Raw genomic sequence first — 27,370 nt, 5'->3', positions numbered from 1 at the left:
ACACTTGTATACAACAGAGTGTGGCAACACTGATGACAATGATTGTGTTGATAACGGTGAAGGCAATGTACTGCAATAAATATGCAGAAAGTACAACTGTAAGAAGTCACAACTGTGACTCTGACTAAGCTGATAATACCTCTCTGCCCAAGATCATATTTACAGACCACATTTGTCTACAGTATATGTTTTCTCAACAAGTCACACGTAACTGTGTGTATTACAAACATTCCATCCGAAGATGTACTTTCCTAAACAGAGTGGACCTTGTAGCCATCGGCGGGAACACAGACTCATGTGTGAAGCTCTGCTGTGTCCACCAGCAGCTTTGTGGCAGTCAAAGTGTTAATGTTTTCAATGCTCAAGACGTCCACTTCAAGTATTATTTGCTTTTCAATAGCTTTCCTTTTGGCAGTCTCATTTATTAGACACTGTATAAACTGCATCATCTCTTAAGGACATTTTTACCAGTGCTTCCAATAAATATTAAATCAATCTAATAAACTGAAAATTCATGTCAATGCAGTTTCCTCCTTTTAGTAGAGGAAACAAATATCTAGATTAATTCTGTACTCTTACTGAACATAACTAGTTTTTTTTCTTTCACTTGCGATCAAATAAATTTTACCATGTTTGTATTGTTCAAAAGTTTTTTTCCTTCGCAACTGAAAATTAACAAAATTTTATGTGCAAGTCACTTCTTAAATGTTTGGGTCAAAGGCCGTTTTCTCCATTTTTCTTTGCAGCAGTTATCATAAAAACTTTATCATATGTCTCCACTTCATAAAATTGCTGAGACAACTAAGTACTATCTGAATATCTTACTTATGTACGAAAAGTACTCTACTTTGATCAGTTACCTGGAGTAAACCTATCCAATTATTTACCAAAATCCAAAACTAATTAGGCAAGTATGTGCACAACCTTCAAGGTCAGTTCTGATAACTGTATTCCAGTTCTGACGCAGTGATTAATAAACTTCTGAGCTGATGTTTTATAGGACTCACATGGATTTTATGCTCCAGACAGTTTATCACAGTTGGTCATGTGCTGTTCACTGATCGCAGTGCAACCCCCTCCCCCCCAAACAAACAAACAAACACACACACACACACACACACACACACACACACACACACACACACAACTTTGAAAAACAAATGAGAATGTACTGACCCATCTTATTTAGTTTCTTCATTGCCACTGAACCAATCTAAACAATACTTTTACAGAAACAAATGGGTGAAGAAAAATAAGTTTAATGCCTAGTTAAGAGTTAATTAGTGTGTAGCATTTACTATGGAGGAAATCACTCCTTAACAGAGTTAAAACCTTAGCGAAAAATTCATCCTGTATTACGCAATAAATTTTCTTGTATTTCTGTTTCACATTACAATAATAATATTTATGAACATGACACTAACATAAAAAGCAATAAAACTTAAGATCTGATAACAGAAATAAGATTGTTTACATAAAGTAAGATAACCTTACAATTTTATGCATTTTAGTGGAATAAATAAATATCTCTGGATGAATTATGTACAAAAAGAGCAAGTTAAATGTAAATATGGTGAGGCTTCATAACAGAATACGAAACTTAAATTTATTTACAAATTATTTAATACACAAAACTTTATTGTATGTACAAGCATTAGTGAAATAAAATTATGTATGAATGTGTTATTTCTACAAAATATTCTATAAGATGTTCTGCCAGGTTGTTTTTCTTTCTCTAGTTCCCGTAAGCTCAGCAGCACATCATTGTTACAAAATGCTGCAGTCATTAAAAGTGATGCAGCAACATACCTATATTAATGTCTATTATTTATTTAGTGTTAAATGTCAACTCCCTGACAGGCTGTCCAACTGTTTGCACACTTCTGATCAATGTACACTTCATAGACCAGCTAAGACAGCCAATAATAAAGTTTATGTTATAATTCCATGTCTTGAGCTTCATCTTCACTGAAGTCTGACATGGATGACTCACTGTCAGATGACACACCTTGATTTTCCTGTTCCCGGAGAGCTTCTTCTGTAGCATACTTACGCACATATTCTGCAAAGATAAAGTTACAAATTAATTATAGTCTCCTACAAAAGATTATATACATAAGACAGACAGAGAGAGAGAGAGAGAGAGAGAGAGAGAGAGAGAGAGAGAGAGGGGGGCAGGCATGAGGAAGGAACAAAGATAGAAGATGAGAGGAGTGGAGAGGTGGGGGAGGGTGGGGGGTGAGGAAGCAACGGAGAGGAGGGCAGCTGGGGATGTGGGGAAGGAACAAAGAGAAGAGGACAGATGGAGATGTAAGGAAGGGAGAGGAAGGATGATGTAACAGGAAGACTACAGTTAAGACAAAGATGTGGTTAGTTGTGGGCCTAATTTGAACACATATATGTGAATAGCAACTTCAAGAAATGTATTGTGGGCTTCTTTATACGGACATGAAAATTTCAGAGAGAGGGAACTGAGGTGCTACAGAAATATGAGGATTTCGTGCTTACCATGAGGTTCAAAAATGGCTCTGAGCACTATGGGACTCAACTGCTGAGGTCATTAGTCCCCTAGAACTTAGAACTAGTTAAACCTAACTAACCTAAGGACATCACAAACATCCATGCCCGAGGCAGGATTCGAACCTGCGACCGTAGCGGCCTTGCGGTTCCAGACTGCAGCGCCTTTAACCGCACGGCCACTTTGGCCGGCTTACCATGAGGCCAGATACCGAAATATCAACTACCTTTATGTAACATATCAATGGTTGCTAGTACTAGAAATCCAAGAATGCCTTCCTAAATAAACAATTAAGAATTTTTTTTTTAATTCTGCCTCAAACTCATGAATTTAGTCCTGATTTGAGCTGCAAATATTTCTCAATGAAGTAAAAAAATACATGGAATAGACTAAAAGTATACAACGAAAGACTGGGCAGAACGTTTATGTTTCTATATTCTGAAAAAATAAGTAAAAGATAGTGGGAAGAGATTCAGTGGAAGTAAGGAATTGTGGGAATGTGTCAACTAGTATACAACTGATGTGGTAAATTGTAGTAGTTGTAGTTGTAGTTGTAGTAGTAGTAGTAGTAGTAGTTGTTGTTGTTGTTGTTGTTGTTGTTGTTGTTGGCGTTGGTGTAGTTGACATAGGCCCTTTTGTCACATACTCTTCAAAACCAAATGTGACTGTGGTGAAGCTATTTTTGGCTCAGAGGGCCACTTTTCTGTGTGGCATAGCATCAGTTTAAGCAGCACTTGATGGTTATGGCTTTCTTTTGTGGTAATGGTGACAAAGTTTACCAGATCAGCTAGGTGAGACTTGCAATTAAGAAAATTCTAATGTTGCTCTCACTGGCTGTGAGAACTCTCACAGCCAGTGAGAGCGACATTGGAATAGTTACTTGGCCAGAGAGTGACTGTGGGAGCTTTAGGAGGGTGAATAGTAATACTTATAGCAGTAACAACAACAACAACAACAACAACAACAACAACAACAAGAATAATAACAGAGGCTAAATCTGTTACTACTGGAAAGACCTTGACTTCCATATAAAGTTATAAAGGACACAGAAGATGTGATCACCATTTTTGGTGACGTGCTTTAGTTGATCTTATTGTATATGATAATATGTTATCCCTTGCATACTAGGATGAATTAGGCACAATGGTGGTAAAATGTGAAAGATTACATCACTATGAGAGGTACTCCCCACAGGGTGCTCTGCATATGTTGATTTCTCTCACCTCTCCCTTGGTGGTGTTCTCAACAATACCACTAAGGTAAAGCTTGAGTGCAAGATCTGTCCTATGCACGCATCAAACAAGTCCTATTCCAATTTTGTCACACATCTTCTACTCGCGATCCTACCACAGGCAGGGCCACCTGTAAAGCAGTCGTGACATTGCAAAGAGCTCTGGTGCATGTTGTGTCGCATACTGGCAGTGTCGCTGGCTGGCGCACTGCGGTTTGCCAATTAAAAAACCAGCCACCAACAATTACTTGTTATTTAATATTTATCATTTCTGGAAGGTTCTTGAAATATCTTATGTTTGTATATTCTGGAATATTCAATGTTTATTTTATATTTGTATAAATATCTGGACATTCTGACCAGAGTTCACTTCTATTCTGGCTGTATGTTGGAGTCAGCAGTAAATGCTCCTACAGTACTATGTATTGAACATTACTGATGAGCCTGCCTTCACACTTGGACTTGATTGTGGTTTAGACGTGACACTGTTTGATGCACACAGAGGGTCTTCAAAATAACTACATCACCGTGGCTCCAATTAGGCAACGTAAAAGCCATCATCTATATGGAGAGGAACTAGAATACTAACAGTACACTATTCCTAAGACCCGTATATTCTCTACACAGGCGGATACAAAAAGAGCAGAAAGTAATCTGCACACCAGGCACCCATATGTGTTTTCTGTAGACACTGGCCTGGACCCATTGATATGGTTTAAAGGATTTGATTGAGTAACCAAATACAGCAGGTGGGATGGTGTGTGTTTTGCAAACATGTACTTTTGTTTTGATGCACAGCCCAGCAGCGGTTCGAGAACAACAAAGAGGAGCTCAAAATCTGGGACAAATTCCAGGCTGAACTGAAGAAAAAAATTGATGGCAATCCGGATTTGGTGGAACAGGGCTCCAATGTCATGGAGAAATGACTCAGTCTTTCTTACAAAATGTTTTGGCCCTACAACCCACTGTGAATCCTAACATGACATAAGCCATCTTGATGGAAAGCGTCGCAGAAGACATGTACCAGGCTCTCCTGGTAGAAGATGTCACAATGACAGAGAAATTCATCAAATCATGTCAGAAAACCAAGGAAATGCAATGGACAAGGGCTAGACAAAAGAGGAATTACTGACTGCCACACACAGTCCCCATGTCAGTTGTGGAACAAAACCATACGCTGACCTCTCTCATACGACAGATAGTAAGAGAAGAGATACTACAGTGTATGGCAGCCAGAAATGTTAGACCACGTACACAAAATATAGCAGCCTTGAATGTCCACCTGATATATCAGGAGGTAATAGAGGATGTTGAAGAAGAGGTGTATCAGTCTTTAGCACCAGTCTTCGTCACCAGCCAAATACACAAGGAAGAATGGAATCTGGCACCTCTGACTTGAGATAAAGCTATCAAATTACAATGCAGCATCTGGCCACCTCAGGTAAAACACCTCCTACACCAAGTGTAATGCCCCGTAGAAGATAGGAATCTGGAGGACAGAGAACAACATGCCAATGTGTTCCTACTGCCAGCACCATGGACATGATGTACGTTACTGCAGAAAAAGAAGGCAAGATTTCAACAACAGGGTGTATACGGGGACAAGGAAAAAAAATTCCCGGATTATTCCCGGATTTCTCCCGGATATCCCGTTTAAAAAATATGCTTTTTCCCGGGCGAAAATGCAATTTTTCTGTTCTAAGTGACAGTAGGTTTTCCGTAGATTTTCCATCGGAACTGTAAAACTTATCAATCCTTTGAATGCTTAACGTTTTATACAATCGCATAGAACTTCCCGGAAAAAAAAGAAAAGACGGGGCAAAGAAGTTTTGGAGAGACTTTTAATAAAAAAAAAAGGAGAGAAGTTTTGGAAAGACCTCTGATTTGCAGCAAAATATAAGTTGCATATTTTTGGATTACGAAAGTATAAATGCGAATTGCACCAAACACAGGGCATTAGTTTCCGGAGCGTTGAAACCGAGGTTGCGATGTTCTTTTGTAAGCGAGTCATATTTCAAGCCACGACATCTCGTCAGCCGATGACAGCAGCTATTCAGAGCATATGACACTTGTTATAGTCAGCCAACAGCAAGATCACTGGTTACATAGCGCGAACACGCAAGAGGAAAAGTTAACGGTTTACATTAATGTACACAGTACCGTATATCTACAAGAAAAGCTAAGCTTTCACATATAATGCTAGTCTCCAAGATTAACACACTACAACAGAACCTAAGCTTTCACATGTAATACTGACCTTTTTTTGTGTGTGTTATACTTTAAGACACATCACACAAATGTGCCAGAAAAATTTAAAATTATGACATAAATGTCTCGGCTCCAAATTCTTGTAAGTGGCTGGTCCTCAAACTGTTCAGTTTCGAACGCTCTGTGATTTAGATATCCATCCCACTTTCTCACATGTAACACAATTCATCTTGCGTAAAAAGAAATTTACTTTGAAAGTAACACTTTTCTAACTACTGTTCGTAATACTATCCGGAGACTGTTAGAAATAGGTTCGATTTACCAGTTGCCAGAGAGCGTCAGAAAACAGGCATTATTGTGCATGTTCAACTGCAGTGGTGTAGGAAGCCCGTATGTTCGTGTGTATAAAGCACTAAGAGAGCTTACATTACACCATAAAAGAAACAGTGCATCAGAGGATACTCCAAAGAGCATCGGAATTTCATAAACCATACTAAAATGCATAATTCGGCTTGAAGTGCAAATTGGCTTTTTCCAGATTCACAATGAAGTAGGTCCCATCTGATATTAAGCTTTTCAGTGTGGTTTTTGGGATGTAAATTTTCTTGGAGTACCAGTACTCTACGATCTCATTTTTGGTTCTTTATTACGGCATAATGCCATATATGGCAGAAGATGATAACGTGCACTTGAAATTGCACTTGAAATTCAGCGAACAGTTGGAACTAGCCAATACTGTAGAATGAAACACTTCGTATCAAATAAAATGATTGCCTCGGCGGAAAGATTAATAAAGCCAAATTTCTTTAGCAAACTTGCAAAAATAACTTCACTGTTCTGCAAATGCTTGACTGCTACTAACTTGGCAACAAAATAAAATCAGAAAACTGAAATTAATAATATATTTTTGCCCTCCATAATTATGTGAATGTATTTTAATTCGCTTGATAGCTCCCGGCCACAGAAATCCGTTTTGTTTTCATTTGACACGGGAGGAGGGACTGCTTAATACGCGAGTCAAATGCGCATGCGCAACAGACCGCTGGCAATTGGTCAAATGAACCTAATGTGAACAGTTGTGACATCATGCTCATAGCAAGCAGTTTATTGTTACGAAGAATTACAGTCTGCGCCCTACGGCATTTGACATATTTTTGCTATTTGCAGACGCTTGTGCGTGCACGGTTTTTTGTTGTTGTAAATTGCACATTTCCTTTGCCACTAAAGTTTTATTTTTTTCCCTCTCGTTTATATTTTATTGTTGCAGTATCATTCTCCAGTAGCAGGATATAATAACGTTCTTTGCTAGAGAATCTATTCTGCACTCAAAATTACAAAAATTTAACTGAAAGCTAAAACAATGAAAAATTCCCGGAATTCCGAAAAATTCCCGGGTTTTTCCCGGTTTTCTCCCGGATGAAAAAATTCCCGGGTTTTTCCCGGATTTCCCGGTTGTCCCGGGTCGTATACACCCTGAACAACTATTACACTGCCACAACACACATCATAACAATTCCATTCACACAAGTCAACTGCAGGTCATTGTAAAGTTGACTTGTGGGATGAAGTTTACCAGTGTACCCTGGATGAGGTTGCTCCCCAACAGTCCACTGCCATTCTCTATCGCCATACAGACATACCAGCCACTTGCATTGCCACCGACTTCAAGTGAACTAGTTGGGCAACTGTCTATGGAGGTGAGGCCTCCACAGATGCAAATTGTCCATGAATGACAGTCACCAAGATGTCAGAAAAACTTGCTAATATCATTGATGACAAACTTTTCTGGGTGGTAGTCGACTCAGGGGTTTCCTTTTCAGAAAGGTCGGATGCTTATTGTCATTGCCAAAAGAAGACTATGTTGTGTGATATGAAAGGAATTGTACTGAATGTTATTCAAGATTGATGAAGCTACTCCAAGAAGCACACACAAAGATTTCTCTGAGTGGTGGCTTGTAGTTGAGGACACTGTTATCCCATCATCAATAAGATGAGTTCCAGAATCAATGAAGATGGACAGTTAAAAGTGTGAAGCCCTTGTCGATGGCACAAAGCTACTCGGGCCCACAAAAGAAATCTACATGCCAATCACTATTGTAAGTAATATGAGCAGCCAAGGAGAACTTTGATCACTAATTACCATGAGCAGACATGACTCATCCCTAAACATATGTCTCTTGGGACAACTGGACCTGTCCAGGAAGGGTAGCTAACTGCCATTGATGATGAATTGTGTTGCACTACAACCACAGACAACTCAAGAGAGAAAGTTGCTAACTGCCAATAGGATCTAGCGTGACTGAACGTTGATGAGTAAAAGCCATTCTGTCTCAATTTATGGATGCTTTCAAATGCAGAGTGGAGTAAAGACCAACCAAGTGGCCAATGACAAAACACTGTGTCAACACAGGGGATTAACCACCAATCAGCCAGTGCTGCAGGCTGAACAATGGGTAATGCAGATGAAGTGGAGTAGTTGCTCCAAGATGACATCATTGAACCCTGAGTGTTCTTGGGTCTCCTCTGGTGATCCTTGTGAAGAAGAAGGGCAACACATGGCAGTTCTGCATCAGCTACTGACAACTGAACTAAATCATGACTAAAGATGTCTATTCACTGCCGTACATAGATGACACCCTACACAGCTCCAGAGGAGCAAAGCATTTCTCTACTATGGACCTGTAGCAGCCCTACTGGCAAATGGAGGTTGATGTGTCTGACTGGGAAAACACTGCCTTCATAACAACTCCTGATGGTCTTCACGAGTTCAAAGTTATGCTTTTTGGACTTTGTAACACCCCAACCACCTTGAAATGTATTATAGACAACCTGCTTCGACATCTTAAATGAGCTACATATCTTTGCTATCTGGATAACACTGTCTTTTTTTTTAAAGACATTTTAAGAAATCTGAGCTGGCTGACAACCATGTTGAAGTGTATTAACACTGCAGGTCTTGGCCTGAATTTGAAAAGTGCCTCTTCATTGCCCAAGAAATAAAAATCTTTAAGCACTTAGTGAATGCCAATGGAGTCCTTCCCAATCCAGAGAAAATAAGAGCAGTTAGATTTTCCGATTTGTGATGTGAGAAGTTTTCTCGGAATATGCCTGCACCACCAGTGATTTATAATGAACTTTTGTCACAGCAGGACTACTGCAGGTAGACACCACATTGTCCTGAAACAAGGCAACAGAATGATCTTTCCTAGTCCTTAAGGAGACACTAGTCTTAAGTCCTTACAGGAGATCATTTCCAGTTCCAGCACAGTATGTCTAGAATGCTGACACAGACCACATGCCTTTAGTGATTTTGGAGTAGGAGTAGCTCTAGAACAAATTCAGGATGTCACTTAAAAGATGACAGCTTATCCTTCCAGAGTACTTGCCCAGTCTGAGATGAACTACTATATGACTGAGAAACAGGTCCTTGCAGTTGTCTGGACATTCACCAAGTTCAGGCCATATTTATTTGGCACACGATTCACCTTCGTGACACACCACCAATCACTATGCTTCCTGACTAATGTGAAGGATATGTCAGGTTAGATAGACTGGCAGTATGGGTACTGAGGCTTCAGAGGCATGAAGTCACAGTGGCATACAACTGCCTTTCATGGAATCCTTTGGCTGAATGTAGCATTGTGGATGAAATCTGTCATTGCTGCACTAAATGCCATTGCTCCTAAACAGAGAGAAAATACAGCACTACTCAAAACCACAGAAGCCTTGCAGGAGGAGGAACTGACTAAATGTGAACTACAATTAATTACTGCAGCATTGTATAAGAGGATCTATGATCTGACAGGGTGGAAATGGAAGCTTGTAATCACAGCTCATCTACGGCCATCTATAGTGAAGGTTTTCCACGATGCTTCAACGTCTTGTCACCTGGGATTTGTGGGACTATAGACTGAATGAGACGTAGATATCACCACCATTGTTCAAGTCTCTACTAATCCATTAGAGACAATGTGAGCCACTATAAGGCATGCACATGCTGCAATTGCCTCTGAGGCATCTGGTACCAATCCGCTTGCAGCAGTGTCATTCCATGAGATTGGAATCGACCTCTTGAGGAGGTTCCCAAAACTGACAAATTGGAGTCAATGGATAATTGTCTCTACTGATTACCTCACTTGCTATGCTCTCACCGAAGCTGTATCTACTGCCAAAGCTCCAGAAACTGCAAATTCTTTGTGGAAAACAACACTTTGAACCACAGAGTACCCCAAGTGATGATATCTGATCATGGAAAGGTCTTCCAGTTCAGACTACTATCAGGGGTAATTTCACATTGCAAAATTGCACACAGAAAGAGAACCATTCACCAGACAGACAAATGGCCTGACAGAAAATTTTAGTGAGACACTGGCAGATGTTCCATATGTATGCCAATGTCAACTGGATCAGGATACAACACTGCCTGATGGGACATTGGCATAAAACACTGCAAAGCAAGACACTATATCTTTTACACTGTTCTTTCTGTTGCACGGGCACGTGACCAACACGACAACGAATAAATTTTTCCCAGTTTATCTGGTTAGTACTCAAGATGACTACATGAAACACTTAATCACCAAGACTGAAGAAGTGAGATAGCTTGCTCATATACAGACTCTGGGTTCCCACAAGAAAAATGAAGAGATATACAATGGCAAGCCCAGAGTATTTGTTTGGGTTTATACACATGTGCACAAAGTATGACTATCGGAAAAGTTACTTTGGGCCATATGGCATCCTCCATCACTTTTCAGACATCACATATGAAGTCTAGCACTATGATCCTTCATCAAGAAGGCAAACGTGTAGAGATATTGTCCATGTCCTCTGTATGAAGCCCTACACCAGTCCAGAGGTGCTGATTGATGATGGGAGACTCAAGGGAACTGAAGACCCATTTGATGGTTGTGAAACTTCAATGGAAGGGCCTAGTTTCATAGTGAAGAGGGTGTAACAGCACAACTAGAACATGAGGATCTGCCAGCATTGCCATACAGAGGACCACTGCTGAAGTCTAGATCCAGGCTCCAAACAGAACTTCTGGAACAGCATGTAACAGTTTCTCTCTGATAGCGAGCAATGCTACAAGCTCTTATGCATGCAGTGTGGCACAGTGGTTACAGACATTGGCTGGTGAACTGCAGGCAGCCAGTTCACCTCAGATGACCTGCAATTATTTATTATTTATCATTTCTGGAATACTTGATGTTTGCATAAATATCAGCATTCTGGAATATTCGTGGCTAGTATAACTAGCTCCAATCTCTGTCGAGAAGTTCAGTTCTGTTCTGGCTATAAGCTGGTGTCAATAATACCGTATTTACTCGAATCTAAGCCACACTTTTTTCCGGTTTTTGTAATCCAAAAAACCGCCTGCGGCTTAGAATCGAATGCAAAGTAAGCGGAAAATATGAAAAATGTTGGTAGGTGCCGCTACAACTAACTTCTGCCGTCGAATCTATGCAGCGCTACTACCCAGGCATGCTTTGCAGGCACAAAGATAAATACAGGCGCCAAAACCTCTGCGTCAGTAAATAACCGAAAAGAAAGGTAGAAGACGAGCTTTTTTCCTCCTCCCCAAGTTTCGATCACTGCATTTTCATACATTATCCAACAAAGTAAATAGAAATTCCGTGTTGTTCATCTTCAAATGTAGCAGCCTCTCAAATATTTGTAGCAACAAAAATAAATTTCTTTACACAGAAATACCAACAATGGACAAAGCTTTAGGAGTTGCACGAGTTGATACGCTGGGGCTCATTAAGATTTCACGTAGCGGCACCTATTGCTTCGTGGAATTTTTGTGAAGTGCTTGTTGGTGTTAGTGAACCATAATGAAGTGCTTTCATTATAGTGCCGAATTCAAGAGGGGAACAAAGCTCTAATCGTGCTGCAGGTCTGCGATATGGGATTCATAAGAGCAACGTCAGGCGATGGCGACTGCAGAGAGACAAATTTTTTGAATGTTCAAGTAGCAGGAAAGCATTTAGTGGGCCAAAGTGTGACCAATATCATGCAGTAGAAGTTATTTTAAATGAATTCGTTAAGGAACAGCGTCAGAAATTCCTGGCTGCGAATGCCAAAATTTTAAAGATTAAGGCACATGAAATTGCTAGAGAGCAAAAAATCGAAAATTTTAAGGTTAGTCGCAGCTGGATTGATCTGTTTATCAAGCACGGGGGTTTTTCAATTCTGAGGCGAACTTCAGTTGCACAAAAGCTGCCGAAAAATTATGAAGAAAAACTTCTGGAAATTCAGAGCTTTATAATTAGGTGGCGCACAGAAAAGCAATACCTTCTTGGTCAGATAGAAAATGCTGACCAAACTCCCGTATATTTTGACATGCCGTCAAATTATACGGTTTACGCCAAAGAAATAAAGACATACGTGTTCTTACATCAGGGGGTGATAAAAGCGGATGTCCGTCATGCTTGCTTGCACAGCAGAGGGACATAAATTACCCTCATTCATAGTTTTCAAGCGAAAGACTTTACCGAAATCTGAAGTGTGTCCAAAAACTGTAATTGTATGAGCAGACGAAACTGGGTGGTTTTCAGAGGACATGGTGCTGGAATGGATTAGGCGTATGTGGAATCGTCGTCTTAGCTCAGTGCTTGGGCTACACAGTCTGTTGGTATTAGATGCGCACGCAGGCCATACAACACCTGCAGTAAAACTAAAATTAGACGAAAGCAAAACGGACCTGGCAGTAATTACAGGCAGGATGACATCATTTCTGCGACCACTTGATGTCTGTTTGAATAAACCATTTAAGGACAAGCTTAAACGCATGTACACAGACTGGCTTCGGAAATGTGTCAGACAACTGACACCAACAGGACGTATAAAATGCACAAGTTTGTTGCAAGTGTGCCAATGGATTTATGATGCATAGAAGTGCGTTCCACATCAGACTGTGCAACAAGCATTTAAAAAGTGTTCGATATCCAATGCACTAGATGGTACGGAGGATAATGCTCTGTATGAAGAAATGAGCAACAAAGAATCGAGTGAGAGTGATTCAGAATCATGATTGATATTTTAAACATTTCGTATAAGATGTATTACAAACCTAATAAAATTTTGTTTTAAATTTCAGCGTTTAATTTCTAAGTTATATTCATTCTTATTTTATAAGTATTGCTACTCTGCACTGCACAGGATAGAAAAGCATGGAGAGCTGCATCAAACCAGTCTATGGACTGAAGACAACAACACACTGTGCATTTGAAGTCATCACTAAAAATCTACTAAGGAAATCCGACGAGCAAGACCGACTGGGATGTATGTCAATATGGTCAAATCTACATTCTGAATTTTTTCCTACCTGTGACAAGAGATGGTTGATAGTACGAACTTTTATGAATCGTGGATCACATGCAGTATTCTCTTCACCATAAGAATAATACGAATGTAAACATTATGCCACGCACTTTCATGTTTGCTGCTATCTCATTTAAATCCTTTCTGCCTAATAAAGTACGAAAGTAGAGTGAGACAACAGCAAACGCGGAAGAATATACATATCATGTCATGTTTATATTCGTATTATTCTAATGCTGAATAGTGATACAGTCACAAATGACGTACAGGAACTGACTAGATTTTTAAATCTAAGATGACTAATTTCTGTGCAGAATGTAATGTACTAAAGAGGCATCTGCAAAGATTTTCAAACGGAGAAAATTTTTCGCTAAACTCTCATTCAGAACATCATCTATCACACACAGTCTATTATTTGGTTCTTGTTGACCATTATCAAAGAAATCAGCAGTGTAAATAACAACAAATAGCAGTGTCTTGCCATTGTTTTGCTAATGAGACAATTTCTCTCTCTCTCTCTCTCTCTCTCTCTCTCTCTCTCTCTCTCTCTCTCTCTCTCTCTTTTTTTTTTTTTAGCGGTGGTAGTGCACACAAAAGCAACCCATGCCGCGAGCGGCGATGGGTCGTAAACACTCATTATCAGAATGCGACAAACAATGCATGACACAGTACAATAACGCATTGTCAGCTTAGAGTGATGTAAACACCTATAACAAAGAGAACGGTACTTATCAGATCAAGGCAAAATAAGCAATCGATTCAAACCAGACGAAGCACGTGAAGAAGGAAGGGTACCCGTACAAATACGGACGGAGCGCCTGATGCATAGCAATGGCTACCTGGTAAAGCTTAACTGCAAAGCTAACAACTTGAACCAAACTACTGTAGCTGTATCTTCATCCATGCGACCTAAATTGTGTCTCATGTTACAATGAGCCAACATCGTTTCGATTTGGAGGTGCGGTCTGAAACTTCTCTCCCCTCAGATTTCGAGTCTCAAATTTCAGGTGCAGCTTAGGTTCGGGAAATTTTTTTCCCTTGATTTCAATTCTCATTTTTCATGTGTGGCTTAGATTCGAGTAAATACGGTATATGTGCTTTCAGTGCTAAGTGTTGATCTGTACTGACGAAGCTGCCTCCAGATCTGGACTGGACTGAGGTTTAGACATGACAATATATAAGGTCTGTTTTATCTTCTGCGTGAACTTTTATGTGGATATGCTCCCAGCCAGCTGACCACCTGAATGAATGACTACCACCAACCTATATCCAATGCAGAGTTACCATCTACTGGTGGACCAAGCTTTAACACAAAATGTTTGACTTCACTGGCTGCTCACTACCCATGCTACGGGCATCACTTCTCTTCTCCCATCAATAATAGCTTCTCTGAATACAAAAATGGGAACTGTCCTTAAAACATACCCCTGTCCCACACCCATTTCCAATCTTTTACACACTCCCTTCCCCAACGCACTCTTTCTACATTCATACCCTCTGTGCTGCACCCCCCCCCCCCCCTATTCTATGCCCCCTCCCTGTCCACCCCTCCATACCACTTTGCATCACACACAATGCCCCCTGCTGGCACCAGAATTAACTCATAGATACCACCTTCCTATCTCATGCACTTGCTGCCTCTCCCATTCCTTGGTTCTCATCTCTTGCTTACTCTATTTGATACAATCCCTAACTCTAGTTGAGCTGCAGTGGTGCCTCAACTATATGATGAGCTGTTATCCTTGCTCCTTCCATTCATTTGTTACATTACATTATCAGAGTAGAGTACACATGTCCACACACACACACACACACACACACACACACACACACACACACACACACGCACACACACACTCAACCTGGTGAATAGCTTTGCTGTTGTTCCACGTCAGATTCAACATGTGAATTTAATTTTATTCAACATTAAAAAACAAAAGTTTTCTGTATCACATTTTCAGACTAATCATCAAACTTCAATACTTCTTTCGTTACTGTATGTCTGAACTTTATTGTAGGCTCCATTGATCATTCAGAGCAATATGGGGAAGCCTTTGTTTTTATACTGTGGGCAATACAGTATTCATCAGTTACATTACATTATATGAAGAAAGGTGACAAACTTTCAAATTGTGTCTGGACACACTCTCCATAGAAAGATGCCAGTGTGCAGCAATATTAAAATATATATTCTCCAGTTTGTACAATCTTCAAGTCATGTACTATAAATTTATATACTTTTTTCTCATCTTGCCATGCATACAGATATTCAGTAATAGTAACAGAACATGGTATGAACTTTTACTGCATTCACAACTGACTATCTCTTACTTTTTCAAACACAAAGCTATATGCAACTGCATAGACTTAGCTCAAATTGAATAAATTTTTTTCACTGCACTATAAAATATAATTTTGTAATGCCAGGCTTAATCAGTTTGTCCTAATACACTTGCAATTATTTTGGATGGCTTTGGATGTGAAGCAGCATTTCTCAAAGTGTTCCAGTTCAATATGGTTTTGCAAATCATTTCAGAGAGAATTAACTGAAATGCTTTGCAAAACAATATTGAACTGGAAGGCTTTGAGACATGCTGCATCACATCCAAAGTCATCCAAAATAATTGCAAGTGTATTAGAGCAAACTGATTAAGTCTGGCATTAAAAGATGCATTAGTTTTTACAGCGCAGTGAAAAAAATTTATTCAATCTAATTATATATATGTTTCAGGGTGGGGTGGGGTGGGGGCGCATGTGAGTGTGCACAGGACATCTAAAGTGTTGTGATGATAATACTGTGGCCTCAACACATCTTTTTTGAGTATAAGTAGCTGCACTGTGACTATATTACTGTAGGTGTGGGTTCCACTACAACTGTGACAAGTTACTATATGAGTTATTGTTGAGATTACAATTGATGCACAATGGGCTATGACTCTGGAAAAACCTCTTCTGTGGCTGACCATTCGTTCAAAGTCATGTACATGACTATCTACTTTCTGCTTCTTTCAATTATTACTATTTCAAAAACTTGTTCAGATGAATTTTTGCATGTGTTCTTCAGTTAATTAGGTTCATATTATAAATATGAATCGTTCAGATCCTGGAGAATTTAATAAGAAGTGGGTGTTCCAACAACACTGAATTGGCACTTCTCTCAATTTGTACATTTTCAGTTCAAACTTTCAGAATGAAAGTGTACCACTTTCAAGTGAAGTATCTTCACCTAAGCCGCTTGATGTCACAAATTTAGAAAAGTTTAAATTTAAAGTATACCAATTATTTAGTTTCTATTCTGTCACCCATTTTGTAACACTATAACTGAGCAATTCTCTCCTGTTAACAAACAGGCACACATCCGATAGCATTACCATTCGTAGCACAACTGAAGAAGATATTACTGTAGATCAGAGTCTCTATCAGCTTCATTCATGTGTTTACTTAGTTACATATAGTGCTTTTGCATGTTAGTGGTAGGGCGAAGGAGGAGGCAAGAAAGTACTGGCAAGTACAGACTCAGTTTAATTGGGGCATGCACATTTTCCAACTTCCAAGGCAAATTGCTTATGGAATATTTTTACCTTGTATTTCTTACTTTGTATAAGAAATTAATACATCATTTACCAGACTGACGCACAGGAACAAACATCAGTTCTATGTGAGAAACTGCTGATCAGGAAGTAAATACTGTGAATGTAGCAGCTATTGTAAACTGCTGACACCAACCACAAGCTCCTATGGTGGTCAGTGTACAGCATCTTCAGGTAGTTACAGGGTGACAATTATTGAACTATATGAAATAAAATTGTCATAACTTCTGAACGGTTTGCATTAGGATGTTCGAACTGCATGGTTGGCCACAGGGCATGAAGGGAATTAGTATGCGCATGCACACACCCCTTGTTGTCGGCCATTTGCACGCGAAAATGATAACATACAGCGTGTAGAGCGCTTGTGAAGGCCTACGATTCTAGCAATAACAGCCCAACTGTGGCTCAAAGGAAGTTTGCTACTGAGTTCTAGCTGGAGATAACCAGTCCAATTGTGCTAACAATCAAGAATTTGATTCGCAAGTTTGAGAGAACAGGTAGTGTTCGTGACGACCGTGTTGGGAATGTTGGTCATCCAAAAAGGGTGAAAACGCCCGAAAACATCGTGAAGGAACATGCTTTGTTTCAAACAAGCCACAGGAAATCGATCAGATGAGCTGATCAGGAAACATGGCTACAAATTATTGTCGAAGACCAGCATCTGTTCCCATACAAAATTCAAACCCATCAGCTATTAAGCCCCAGGGCCATGGAACAGCAGTTTCGCCAATGCTATTGTCCACAGAATTGATGAACAAGACTTCAATGTGAATATGGTTTAGTTTACCAACGAGGCCCAGTTTCATTTGGTTGGGTTTGTCAATAAGCAAATATGGCATATTTGGGGGACTGAAAATCAGCATTTCGTGATCAAGAAGTCTCCTCACTCTCAATGGGTGACTGTGTGGTGTGCAATGTTCAGTCACAGGATAATCAGTGCGATATTCCTTGACAGCACGGTGACTACTGAACAGTATGTGAAGCTTTTGGCAGATAATTTCATCCCCATTATCCAAAGTGACACTGATTTCAGCAAGATGTAATTCATGCAAGACGGAGCTCAACCCCATCGAAGCAGGAGTGTGTGTGTGATGTCCTGGAGGAGCACTTTGGGGACTACATTCTGGCTCTGGGGTACCCAGAGGCCACTGGCATAAGTCTCGATTGGCCACCATATTCTGAATACATGCGACTCCTTTTTGTGGGGCTATATTAAAGACAAGGTGTACAACAACAACCCCAAAACCATTCCCGAGATTAAAACAGCCATTCAAGAGGTTATCAACAGCATTGATGTTCAGACACTTCAGCGGGTCATGCAAAATTTCACTATTCATCAGCGCCACATCATCGCGAAAGATGGCCGTCATATCGAACATGTCATACACTAAATCCGAATATCTGTAGTGACTTTTACATGTTGAATAAAGTGTGCGCACACTGTAGTTTGTAACTAATTTATGTTTTATTTTCCTCATGAAATTCAGTAATTGTCACCCTGTATCTACACAACCGCAGCCTAGGTGGGATCAAAGGAATGTTTATACGAGTTCAACATATTGGACCTAAGGATACCCAGCGCTTATTACCGAGGCATTTAAGAATACTAAAGGTGTTGGTGTGGGTGTCTATCTTCAGATCTCTCAAGTGTTTCAGGCATACAAGTTTCTCCTTAAAATTGAGATCCAGGAACCTCAAAGACATTTTGAAACAAAAACTGAGACCCTGTGTGCAATTGTGGCAAATTCAAGCGGTGTTGAAAACCATTAAAACGTGTATACATGGACTTTTATTCTGAGAAGTTAAGACATGTTTTAACCTACTCTTCTAGCCTTCTAATGGTCAACTGCAGCTGACGTCATGTACCAGGAGTGATCACAAAGTTTCCGTTTGAAGGCTATACAGTCCAGAACCCATATGTCAATCAGGCAAATTTGACGCAAGCACTGAGGCAATCACCCCACTGACACACCAGGCTGAAGAGACAAGACACTGTGTCTTGCTGCATGAAGAAGTCCGTAACTGCCTGCTGCCCATCCTTCACTGACAGGAATAGTCGACCATTCAAGGCTTTTTTTTTTTTTTTTAATGGACCGAAGGCTTGATAATCACATGAGGAGAGATCACAACTATAGGCAGATGCTCGAACATCTCCCACTTGAGTTGGCATAACTTCTGCATTATGCCATTTGCGATATGGGGAGATGCAGCAGCACTCCTTGACGTACCATTCCACAACAGAGGCTTTCAACAGACATGCTCCCCATATACATTCTTTATTCTTTGATGGATGTCTACCGGTGTTTGTCCTTCAGCACTCACGAAAATATTTAACGCATGCATGTCAGAAAGACATGGACATCAGAAAGACATGAATGCCACCCTCATCCCTTGCCTTCATGTCATTTCTTAAGTAGCCACATTGGGGATGCACTGTGGTGCATATATTGCTGCAGCAACACACTCAAATGGAAACTTTACAGTTACCAGGCTGGAGGCTGTACCAAAGACAGAAAAGTCATCTAAAAGAAAGAGGAATGGATTGGGCTTTTTAAACACTTTATTAATTCAGGTGCATACCTCTCTTGGACAAATGAGTTTGAAAGTGAAATCAGATCTCTGTGGAGAGGGTGGAGTGTCAAAAACTTTTGAAAAAGGATGATGATTTTAAAAAGTACTACTCCTGACACCACTAGCACACAATGGTTAAACCACCGTCACCCCCAAGCACATTATCTGCATTGAAACAACTAGGAGGAATAGCTGGATGAGGTGCTGAAGAAAGTTTCTGTAAAATACTCTTTTTTTACAGGGTTTTGTGGTTGCAAGGATTAAGAACACACTATTACCTTCAATGGGAGATACATTATGATGGATATATCATGTAGTTCAGGAGTAAGTGGGATTGGCAAAGAGCAGTACTTATCATTAGCAGGCATAGCCACCCCAACTTTAAATCTCTCACAACTGAGCTAATTATTTCTAAGTTGATTTTATCCATCTAGCATGATAATGTTGATGTCATGAAAATCTACTGCCTGTAGAGACAAATAGAATAACCTTCTCCATGCAATCAACTTTAATTCTCACTGTTCAAATGGTTCAAATGGCTCTAAGCACCATGGGACTTAACTTCTGGGGTCATCAGTCCCCTAATTCTTACTGTCAATTCCTCTATATACACATATTCAACTAAATTATGGAACCCATTTTATCATTTAGCTTTATGTCTATGCTTCTGCCTTGGTGATGAGTTGACTACTGAAGAAAGGCGTCTTACAAAACGTTGATTAGCTTTTAATATTTCTTCCCATGGCTGATATTGATTTCCATTCACATGTGCTACAGATTTCTGTGGACAACTGCCACCAGTGGCCTGCACAACTTGCCACAAGGACCGAGTAGCTCACAACAATGGTGGCATGCAGACTTTCATAATTCAGTCAAGTACAGTCCACTGCATGAGCTACTATCAATCACACCATTCTGCTTTTTGGATTTCTAACCTGCATTGTACCTGGACTTCCTAGTTCCCATTATTGGCTTTCATCCAATGTTTTGCTCTCAATGAACTTGGCTTTTCTTTAGAGATCATACACTTGTATTGGGAGCCGACAAAACAGTAGTGACGAGGTCATCCTTATCATACTTTCGGCAACACATTCATACCCAGTGCTAGTGTTATGGATCCCAAGTTTTTGGAACTTTAGCAGCAACATTTCCAACAACAACAGCAATGCTTTGCAGCTCTAGAGGAATAGCAACAACTGCCACTGCAACAGCAGGAGTACCAGGGCCTACAGCAACAGCAACGTCATTTGGGTGGCCACTGCTACACCCCCTCTGCCGTTCACTTGCTTTGACAAGGCCTCAGAGAGAGCTGGGAGGTATACCTCCTATATTCTGAATTACTTTGTCTTGCTTATAGCATTTCTGCTAAGCAACGAAGTGTGTCTTCTCACAGTCATTTATACAAAGTGGCTCAAAAGTTATGACCACTCTTGAATCCTAGTGATTTGTCTTTCAATGAACTACATGCTTTGTTAACTGAATATTATGATCATCAGAAATCTTTTTCCAGCTACACTCCAATTTAAGCTGTGTCATAAACAACATGGACAGTCTCGCGCAGCACAGGCACCGACTCACAGGGTCTCTCACACCAGTACCATTTCGCTTGTCAGAACTGCAAAGTTTCCTATGCTGAACCACTGATTCACGATGTGACTGTGTGCCTAGCTCCATCGTGGAAGTCACAGCTGAGGAACTGGCCACATTCAATCCTAGTCTTTACGAAGTTCTTAAAACTGCTAAATTTTTTGAGGTTGCTTGTGATGCTCAGCATACATTCACTAATGAAATTCAAGTGTCAAAAGTAGTTAGTCATAGCAAGCAACAACCAGACAATGATTCTGATTCATCAACTTTTTTTCATGCTCTTAATCCCCAGCCAAGATCAAAGTCATCTGGATTGCCAGCATCCCATAACACATTTAAATACAATGTCAACAGCCAATATCGATTGCACGTCAGAGGCACTACAGATCACATCGAATGATTGCCACTATGGGTATATGTGTGGCATGTCGTGTGGGCTAAACTGCTCGGAGCAACAGAACCAGGCATACAGATGTGTGAATCAGCCTGGTATAGTTCTGTGCATCATTTACTATCAATCACGGCATCTGATTACTGGTATTTGACCTCGCACTGTACCCAGGTTTTCATTCAGTGTTATGCTTTGTTTACAGACTATGCATTCATATCGAGAGCTGACCCCTTGTGAAGTTGCTTGTCTCCCATCGAGTGCTTCCCCAGGTGGAACATAGGGAACGGTCACGAGATATAGTGGACACTGAGGAAATGAGGAAATAAAATACCCACGGCAGACCAAAACTAGCAAACTGCTGCATTGCAGCTGGGAGTTGGGTGTCCAAAGGCTAAGGGAAGAAAACCCTGCACAAAAACTATCCGACTTCCGGTAAGATGTTGGTTATGGAGGACAGGTAACCAAACTATAGAGACAAGAAAAGTAAGAAAAGAGAGACAAACAATTTAAACTGTTAATTGGATTTATTCATCTGTACTTGAAATGTGAGGTCACTATACCGCCCAGGAGCCCAGAAAGTGTTACTAGACCAAATATTAACTTGAAACAGAGTATCATAGCATTACAAGAAGTAAGATGGACCAGGAGTGGAGTCCTAGAAAAGAAAAAAGGAAACATAATTTATAGCTGTAGTGAAAGGAACCATGAGTTTGGGACAGGATTTTTGCTGTATTACCAAGTACAGCACATATTAATAGGATTCAACCCTGTAAATGCAAGACTATTGACACTTACGATAAAAGGGAAATTCTTCAATTACTCACACATCAAAAGAAGAATCAGAGGATGAGGAGAAAGAAGCTTTCTATGAATCTCTGGAGAGAGCATACGAAGAATGCCCAGGCCATGATATAAAAATGCTAGTTGGAGACCTAAAACAACATTGGTATTGTACCATAAAAACACGGGAGAACTGCCGGATATCAGTAACATCCTGCCACGATATTTCGGCGCAGAGTCTTCTGGCCATCTTCGGGTGAGTGCCACTGTAGTAGTACTGGCGAGTACATGCTGAGCTCCGCTATTTAAAGCCATCTGAGGTGACAATGCGTATGCGCTGCTCACCGTGCGCATTCAAGACAGCTCCGTGTGCTGCGCCTCACGCCCTCCACTGAGAAAGCTTGGCGTATCGATAACAGGTCGATTTTCATCTTTATGCAGATAACTACGTCGACTACGAAGTTTCTCTATAACAGGATTCCAAGCAGAGTTTAGCTGATAACCGCTATCTCGATTGATGAGAGTCTCATTGTCAGACAGTCTTATTTCCATAGATTCATTGATAATCGAGCTCCAAAAGTTTGATGTATGGGCCAAAATTTTTGTGTCGTCGTAATTCATGGAATGGTCTGTGGAAATACAATGTTCGGTGATTGCGGACTTGGTGGGTTGGAGAAGGCGAGTATGCCGTTGGTGTTCCACAATGCATTCCTGCACAGTTCGTGTTGTTTGCCCTATATATGATTTGCCGCATTCGCTCTTCCGTCACACCAAGATGTCTAAAAATGGCAGACAAGCATCTTTCTCTATCAACTTGGTGCAACGGAAGCGTGATGGCACACTTGGTGTGCAGAAAGCCCACTCATATAGACCTGTATCTACAAGCTACTAGTTGCCACCTTCCAGCACAAACAATGGGCTTTCTCAAAACCTTGATCCACCGTGCCCATACCATCTCTGACGCTAACAGTCTTCAAGCGGAACTGTAACACCTGCAAAAAGTATTTCTGAAGAATGGCTTTTCACCTAGGCAAGTGAACAGAGTGATGAAGACCTACAAACGATGGAACAAGGAAGAGGCCTTCAGGTCGACTGCTTATCTACCATTTATTGGGAATATTTCTTCTCAGATAGGCAGAATATTGAGAAAGTATCAAGTGAGAGTCATCTTTCGCCCTATTTCCAAAATTTCATCACTAGTGGGATCTGTAAGAGACAACCTGGGCCTGCGTAAATCAGGTGTTTACAAAATTGCGTGTGAATGCAAAATGTTTCCGAGCACAAAATTAAACTACAATTAATTTAATACAAAAAAGGTCCTATTTATTTTTTCTCTAGAAGTAATAGCTTCTGCATTGCAGGGGATGGAAAAATTACAAATTACCGAAAATAGTGTTTTAATGGTATAAAATTGATGCTGATTGTTAAATGACATGGGTTATGGACAAATAGTAAATGACTGTACCACATCTAAGTACAGTAGAACCATGTGTTCTGGGGATGTGACTGGTGGCAGTGGGGAAGTGGGGGTGTCAAAGTGTGAGGGAAAGCAGGTCGCCAGAATGGGGTTGCTTACTTCCCTCACTTGTGCATCTGCAAAACAAAGAGCAAGTGAGTCCCCACTCACTCTACACCATTATGTTGCAGGAAACAACTACACACTGTTTAAAAATCATATCGACCCCCCACAGAATGTCCCATAAATCACTGGTGACTCAGTGTGTAGACACAACTGGAGAGTGTTTATTTTCCACAAAATGTGTTGTGCGCACATGTGTATGGGAAGTGTTTATTTTCCACAAGATGCATTAACACTAAATGAAATACAGATAATAGTTACTAAGAAAATCACAAAAATGGTTCAAATGGCTCTGAGCACTATGGGACTTAATATTTGAGGTCATCAGTCCCCTAGAACTTAGAACTACTTAAACCTAACAAACCTAAGGACATCACACACATCCATGCCCGAGTCAGGATTCGAACATGCGACTGTGGAGGTCACACGGTTCCAGACTGAAGCACCTAGAACCGCTTGGCCACATCGGCCGCCCAAGAAAATCACACTTATGAAGAGAATTTATGGAAATATCTGTACACTGCCTTGCACTGCTAGTACAGAATTTAATTGTTAGTCATCCTGTACAACTCTAATGCCCTCTATTAAAAGCTCGGGCAGGTCTGATGGAAAGACGGGGGTCTGATGTGAGGAAGAGGCATAACTGATTCCATTCTAGCAAAGAGGGTTGAAGGATCCCCCTGGAGCAACTGTCATCTGCTCATCATTAGAGGAGTTTACTGGAATGACTTTTTTAAGTGGTGAGCAGCTAGTTGATCTACAAGTACCACAGTAAAATAGGGATGGGCAAGGCCAGGCAAAGATTTATGAGTGGGTCACTGATCATCATCATCTTTCTTTTTTTCAAAAATGAATTCACTTATGTCTCTGTTGACTGGGATAATAAGGGAAAAAAAAGGAAAGTCACCAAGCCCTAGAAATTGGTACCAAACCATGTAAAGTTACATTGGCTGTAATTCTGGCACCATGAAACAGTCTAAGAATAATGTGGAGTTGTCTCTGGCTAGTATGAACAATGCTGTAAAAGCGCATGGTGAAACAGTAACTGTAGGCCCTCTGACAATTTTCCAAAGATCAGCCACTGCAAAAAAGGGTGATGATGTTGCAAAGCTTATGGAATACAAATTATCTTCATTCCCACCGGCTCTTTTTCATGAATGGGGAATGGGGATAAGAAAGAAATCTTCTCTATGTTGCTTTTCCAGAGGACAACTTATGACCGAAGAACGAGGACCAATATAGTAGATGGAAGCTTTCCACTTCACCGTGTGAAATTTAATGTGGGCAGCAAGTTTTCTGTACTTTGCAATCAATAGGCTATGCACTCAAACATTATGGTCAGAACTGTACTATGGTTTTTGATGGTTATGGCGACATCAACAGTACAAAATGGGCAGAGCAGAACAGAAGGGTACTCACAAAAACTTTAATTGTCAATTTTAGTGAAAGCATGACTGACTGTCACTTTATAGAATACTTCAGCGACAAAATGACAGCAAGGGCTATTCAAAACAGTAGTTACTACAGGAGATGCTGATGACACTATAGCGAAATGTACATTAGAGAAAGCTGAGCTGCATCCCATTGTCATGAAAATGGGGGAGGATGTAAACTTGATGGTTTTATTCTTTGCTTTTTCATGACCAGGCACTATACTTCATGTAGCCTAGTAAGGACAAGGTTGAACCCAAATTGATTTCAAGAACTTCCTTTTGCTGAAATCATCACATCATATCCTCCTCCTCCTCCATGAGCTTAGCATGTACAATACAACCTCCGCCATTTACAGCAAAAGCGAAGTATAGTACCATCAGAATCTCCTGTAGTAACTGCTGTTTTGAATAGCCCTTGCTGTCATTTTGTCACCAAGGCATACTATAAGCCTTGTTTTGTTTTTTCTGCTTGTGAGAAAATCTCCTGTTGAAGAGTGACAGTCAGTCATGCTTTCACTAAAACTGACAAAGTTTTTGTGAGGACCCCTCTCTTTTGCTCTGCCCATTTTGTACTGTTGATGTCACCATGTTGTTGTTGTTGTTGTTGTTGTTGTTGTCGTCTTCAGTCCTGAGACTGGTTTGATGCAGCTCTCCATGCTACTCTATCCTGTGCAAGCCTCATCATCTCCCAGCACCTACCGCAACCCACATCCTTCTGATTCTGCTTAGTGTATTCATCTCTTGGTCTCCCTTTACGATTTTCACCCTCCATGCTGCCCTCCAAAACTAAATTGGTGATCCCTTGATGCCTCAGAACATGTCCTACCAACTGGTCCCTTCTTCTAGTCAAGTTGTGCCACAAACTTCTCTTCTCCCCAATCCTATTCAACACCTCCTCATTAGTTATGTGATCTACCCATCTAATCTTCAGCATTCTTCAGTAGCACCACATTTCAAAAGCTTCTATTCTCTTGTTGTCCAAACTATTTGCCGTCCATGTTTCACTTCCATACATGGCTACACTCCATACAAATACTTTCAGAAATGACTTCCCGACATTTAAATCTATACTCGATGTTAACAAATTCCTCTTCTTCAGAAAAGACTCAGGTCTTTCAGTGTTCTGTCAAACTCTTCACGCCGTATCGTATCTCCCATTTCATCTTCATCTACATCCTCATCCTCTTCCATTTCCATAATCTTGTCCTCAAGTACATCGCCCTTGTATAGACCTTCTATATACTCCTTCCACCTTTCTGCTTTCCCTTGCTTAGAACTGGGTTTCCATCTGAGCTCTTGATGCTCATACAAGTGGTTCTCTTTTCTCCAAAGGTCTCTTTAATTTTCCTGTAGGCAGTATCTATCTTACCCCTAGTGAGATAAGCCTCTACATCCTTACATTTGTCCTCTAGCCATCCCTGCTTAGCCATTTTGCACTTCCTGTCGATCTCATTTTTGAGACGTTTGTATTCCTTTTTGCCTGCTTCATTTACTGCATTTTTATATTTTCTCCTTTCATCAATTAAATTCAATATATCTTCTGTTACCCAAGGATTTCTACTAGCCCTCGTCTTTTTACCTACTTGATCCTCTGCTACCTTCACTACTCCATCCCTCAAAGCTACCCATTCTTCTTCTACTGTATTTCTTTCCCCCAATCCTGTGAATTGTTCCCTTATGCTCTCCCTGAAACTCTGTACAACCTCTGGTTCTCTCAGTTTATCCAGGTCCCATCTCCTTAAATTCCCACCTTTTTGCAGTTTCTTCAGTTTTAATCTACAGGTCATAACCAATAGATTGTGGTCAGAGTCCACATCTGCCCCTGGAAATGTCTTACAATTTAAAACCTGGTTCGTAAGTCTCTGTCTTACCATTAGATGCCACCATAACCATAAAAAGATCATTGTACAATTCTGACCATAATGTTTGAGTATGTAGGCTACATACTGTTGGTTACGCTGTTCAGTAAAAGTCCTAAGCAAATGAAGGCTGGTGAGAAAAGGTTTCTGGAAATTTATCACGTGCCTGAATATCAGCAAGATTTGAAAACTCCAGTATGATGCATTCTTCAAAGCATCAACAAAGCCAAATTCAGATCTCATCTCACTGCTGCCACCTACAGGAGCTGCACAGCACCTGGGTTTATTTACCGATGT

At 40.4% G+C, this 27,370-nt stretch overlaps 1 protein-coding gene across 1 annotated transcript in view; it reads right to left on the bottom strand.

Moving 5' to 3' along the window:
* Nucleotides 1–1,090: 1,090 nt before the first annotated feature.
* LOC126184905 (ubiquitin-conjugating enzyme E2 H) overlaps nucleotides 1,091–27,370 on the bottom strand; it is a 131,066-nt gene continuing 104,786 nt past the window's right edge. The window contains exon 5 of the mRNA XM_049927557.1: nucleotides 1,091–2,062. Within this exon, the coding sequence (XP_049783514.1) occupies nucleotides 1,938–2,062 (125 nt within the window). The 3' untranslated portion in view covers nucleotides 1,091–1,937. The remainder of the gene's footprint in view (nucleotides 2,063–27,370) is intronic.

The sequence above is a fragment of the Schistocerca cancellata genome, chromosome 4 (genome assembly GCF_023864275.1).
Source record: "Schistocerca cancellata isolate TAMUIC-IGC-003103 chromosome 4, iqSchCanc2.1, whole genome shotgun sequence".
Lineage (NCBI taxonomy): Eukaryota > Metazoa > Arthropoda > Insecta > Orthoptera > Acrididae > Schistocerca > Schistocerca cancellata.
Note: the sequence above shows the minus strand (reverse complement) of the source record. Positions and strands in the feature narration are given on the sequence as shown.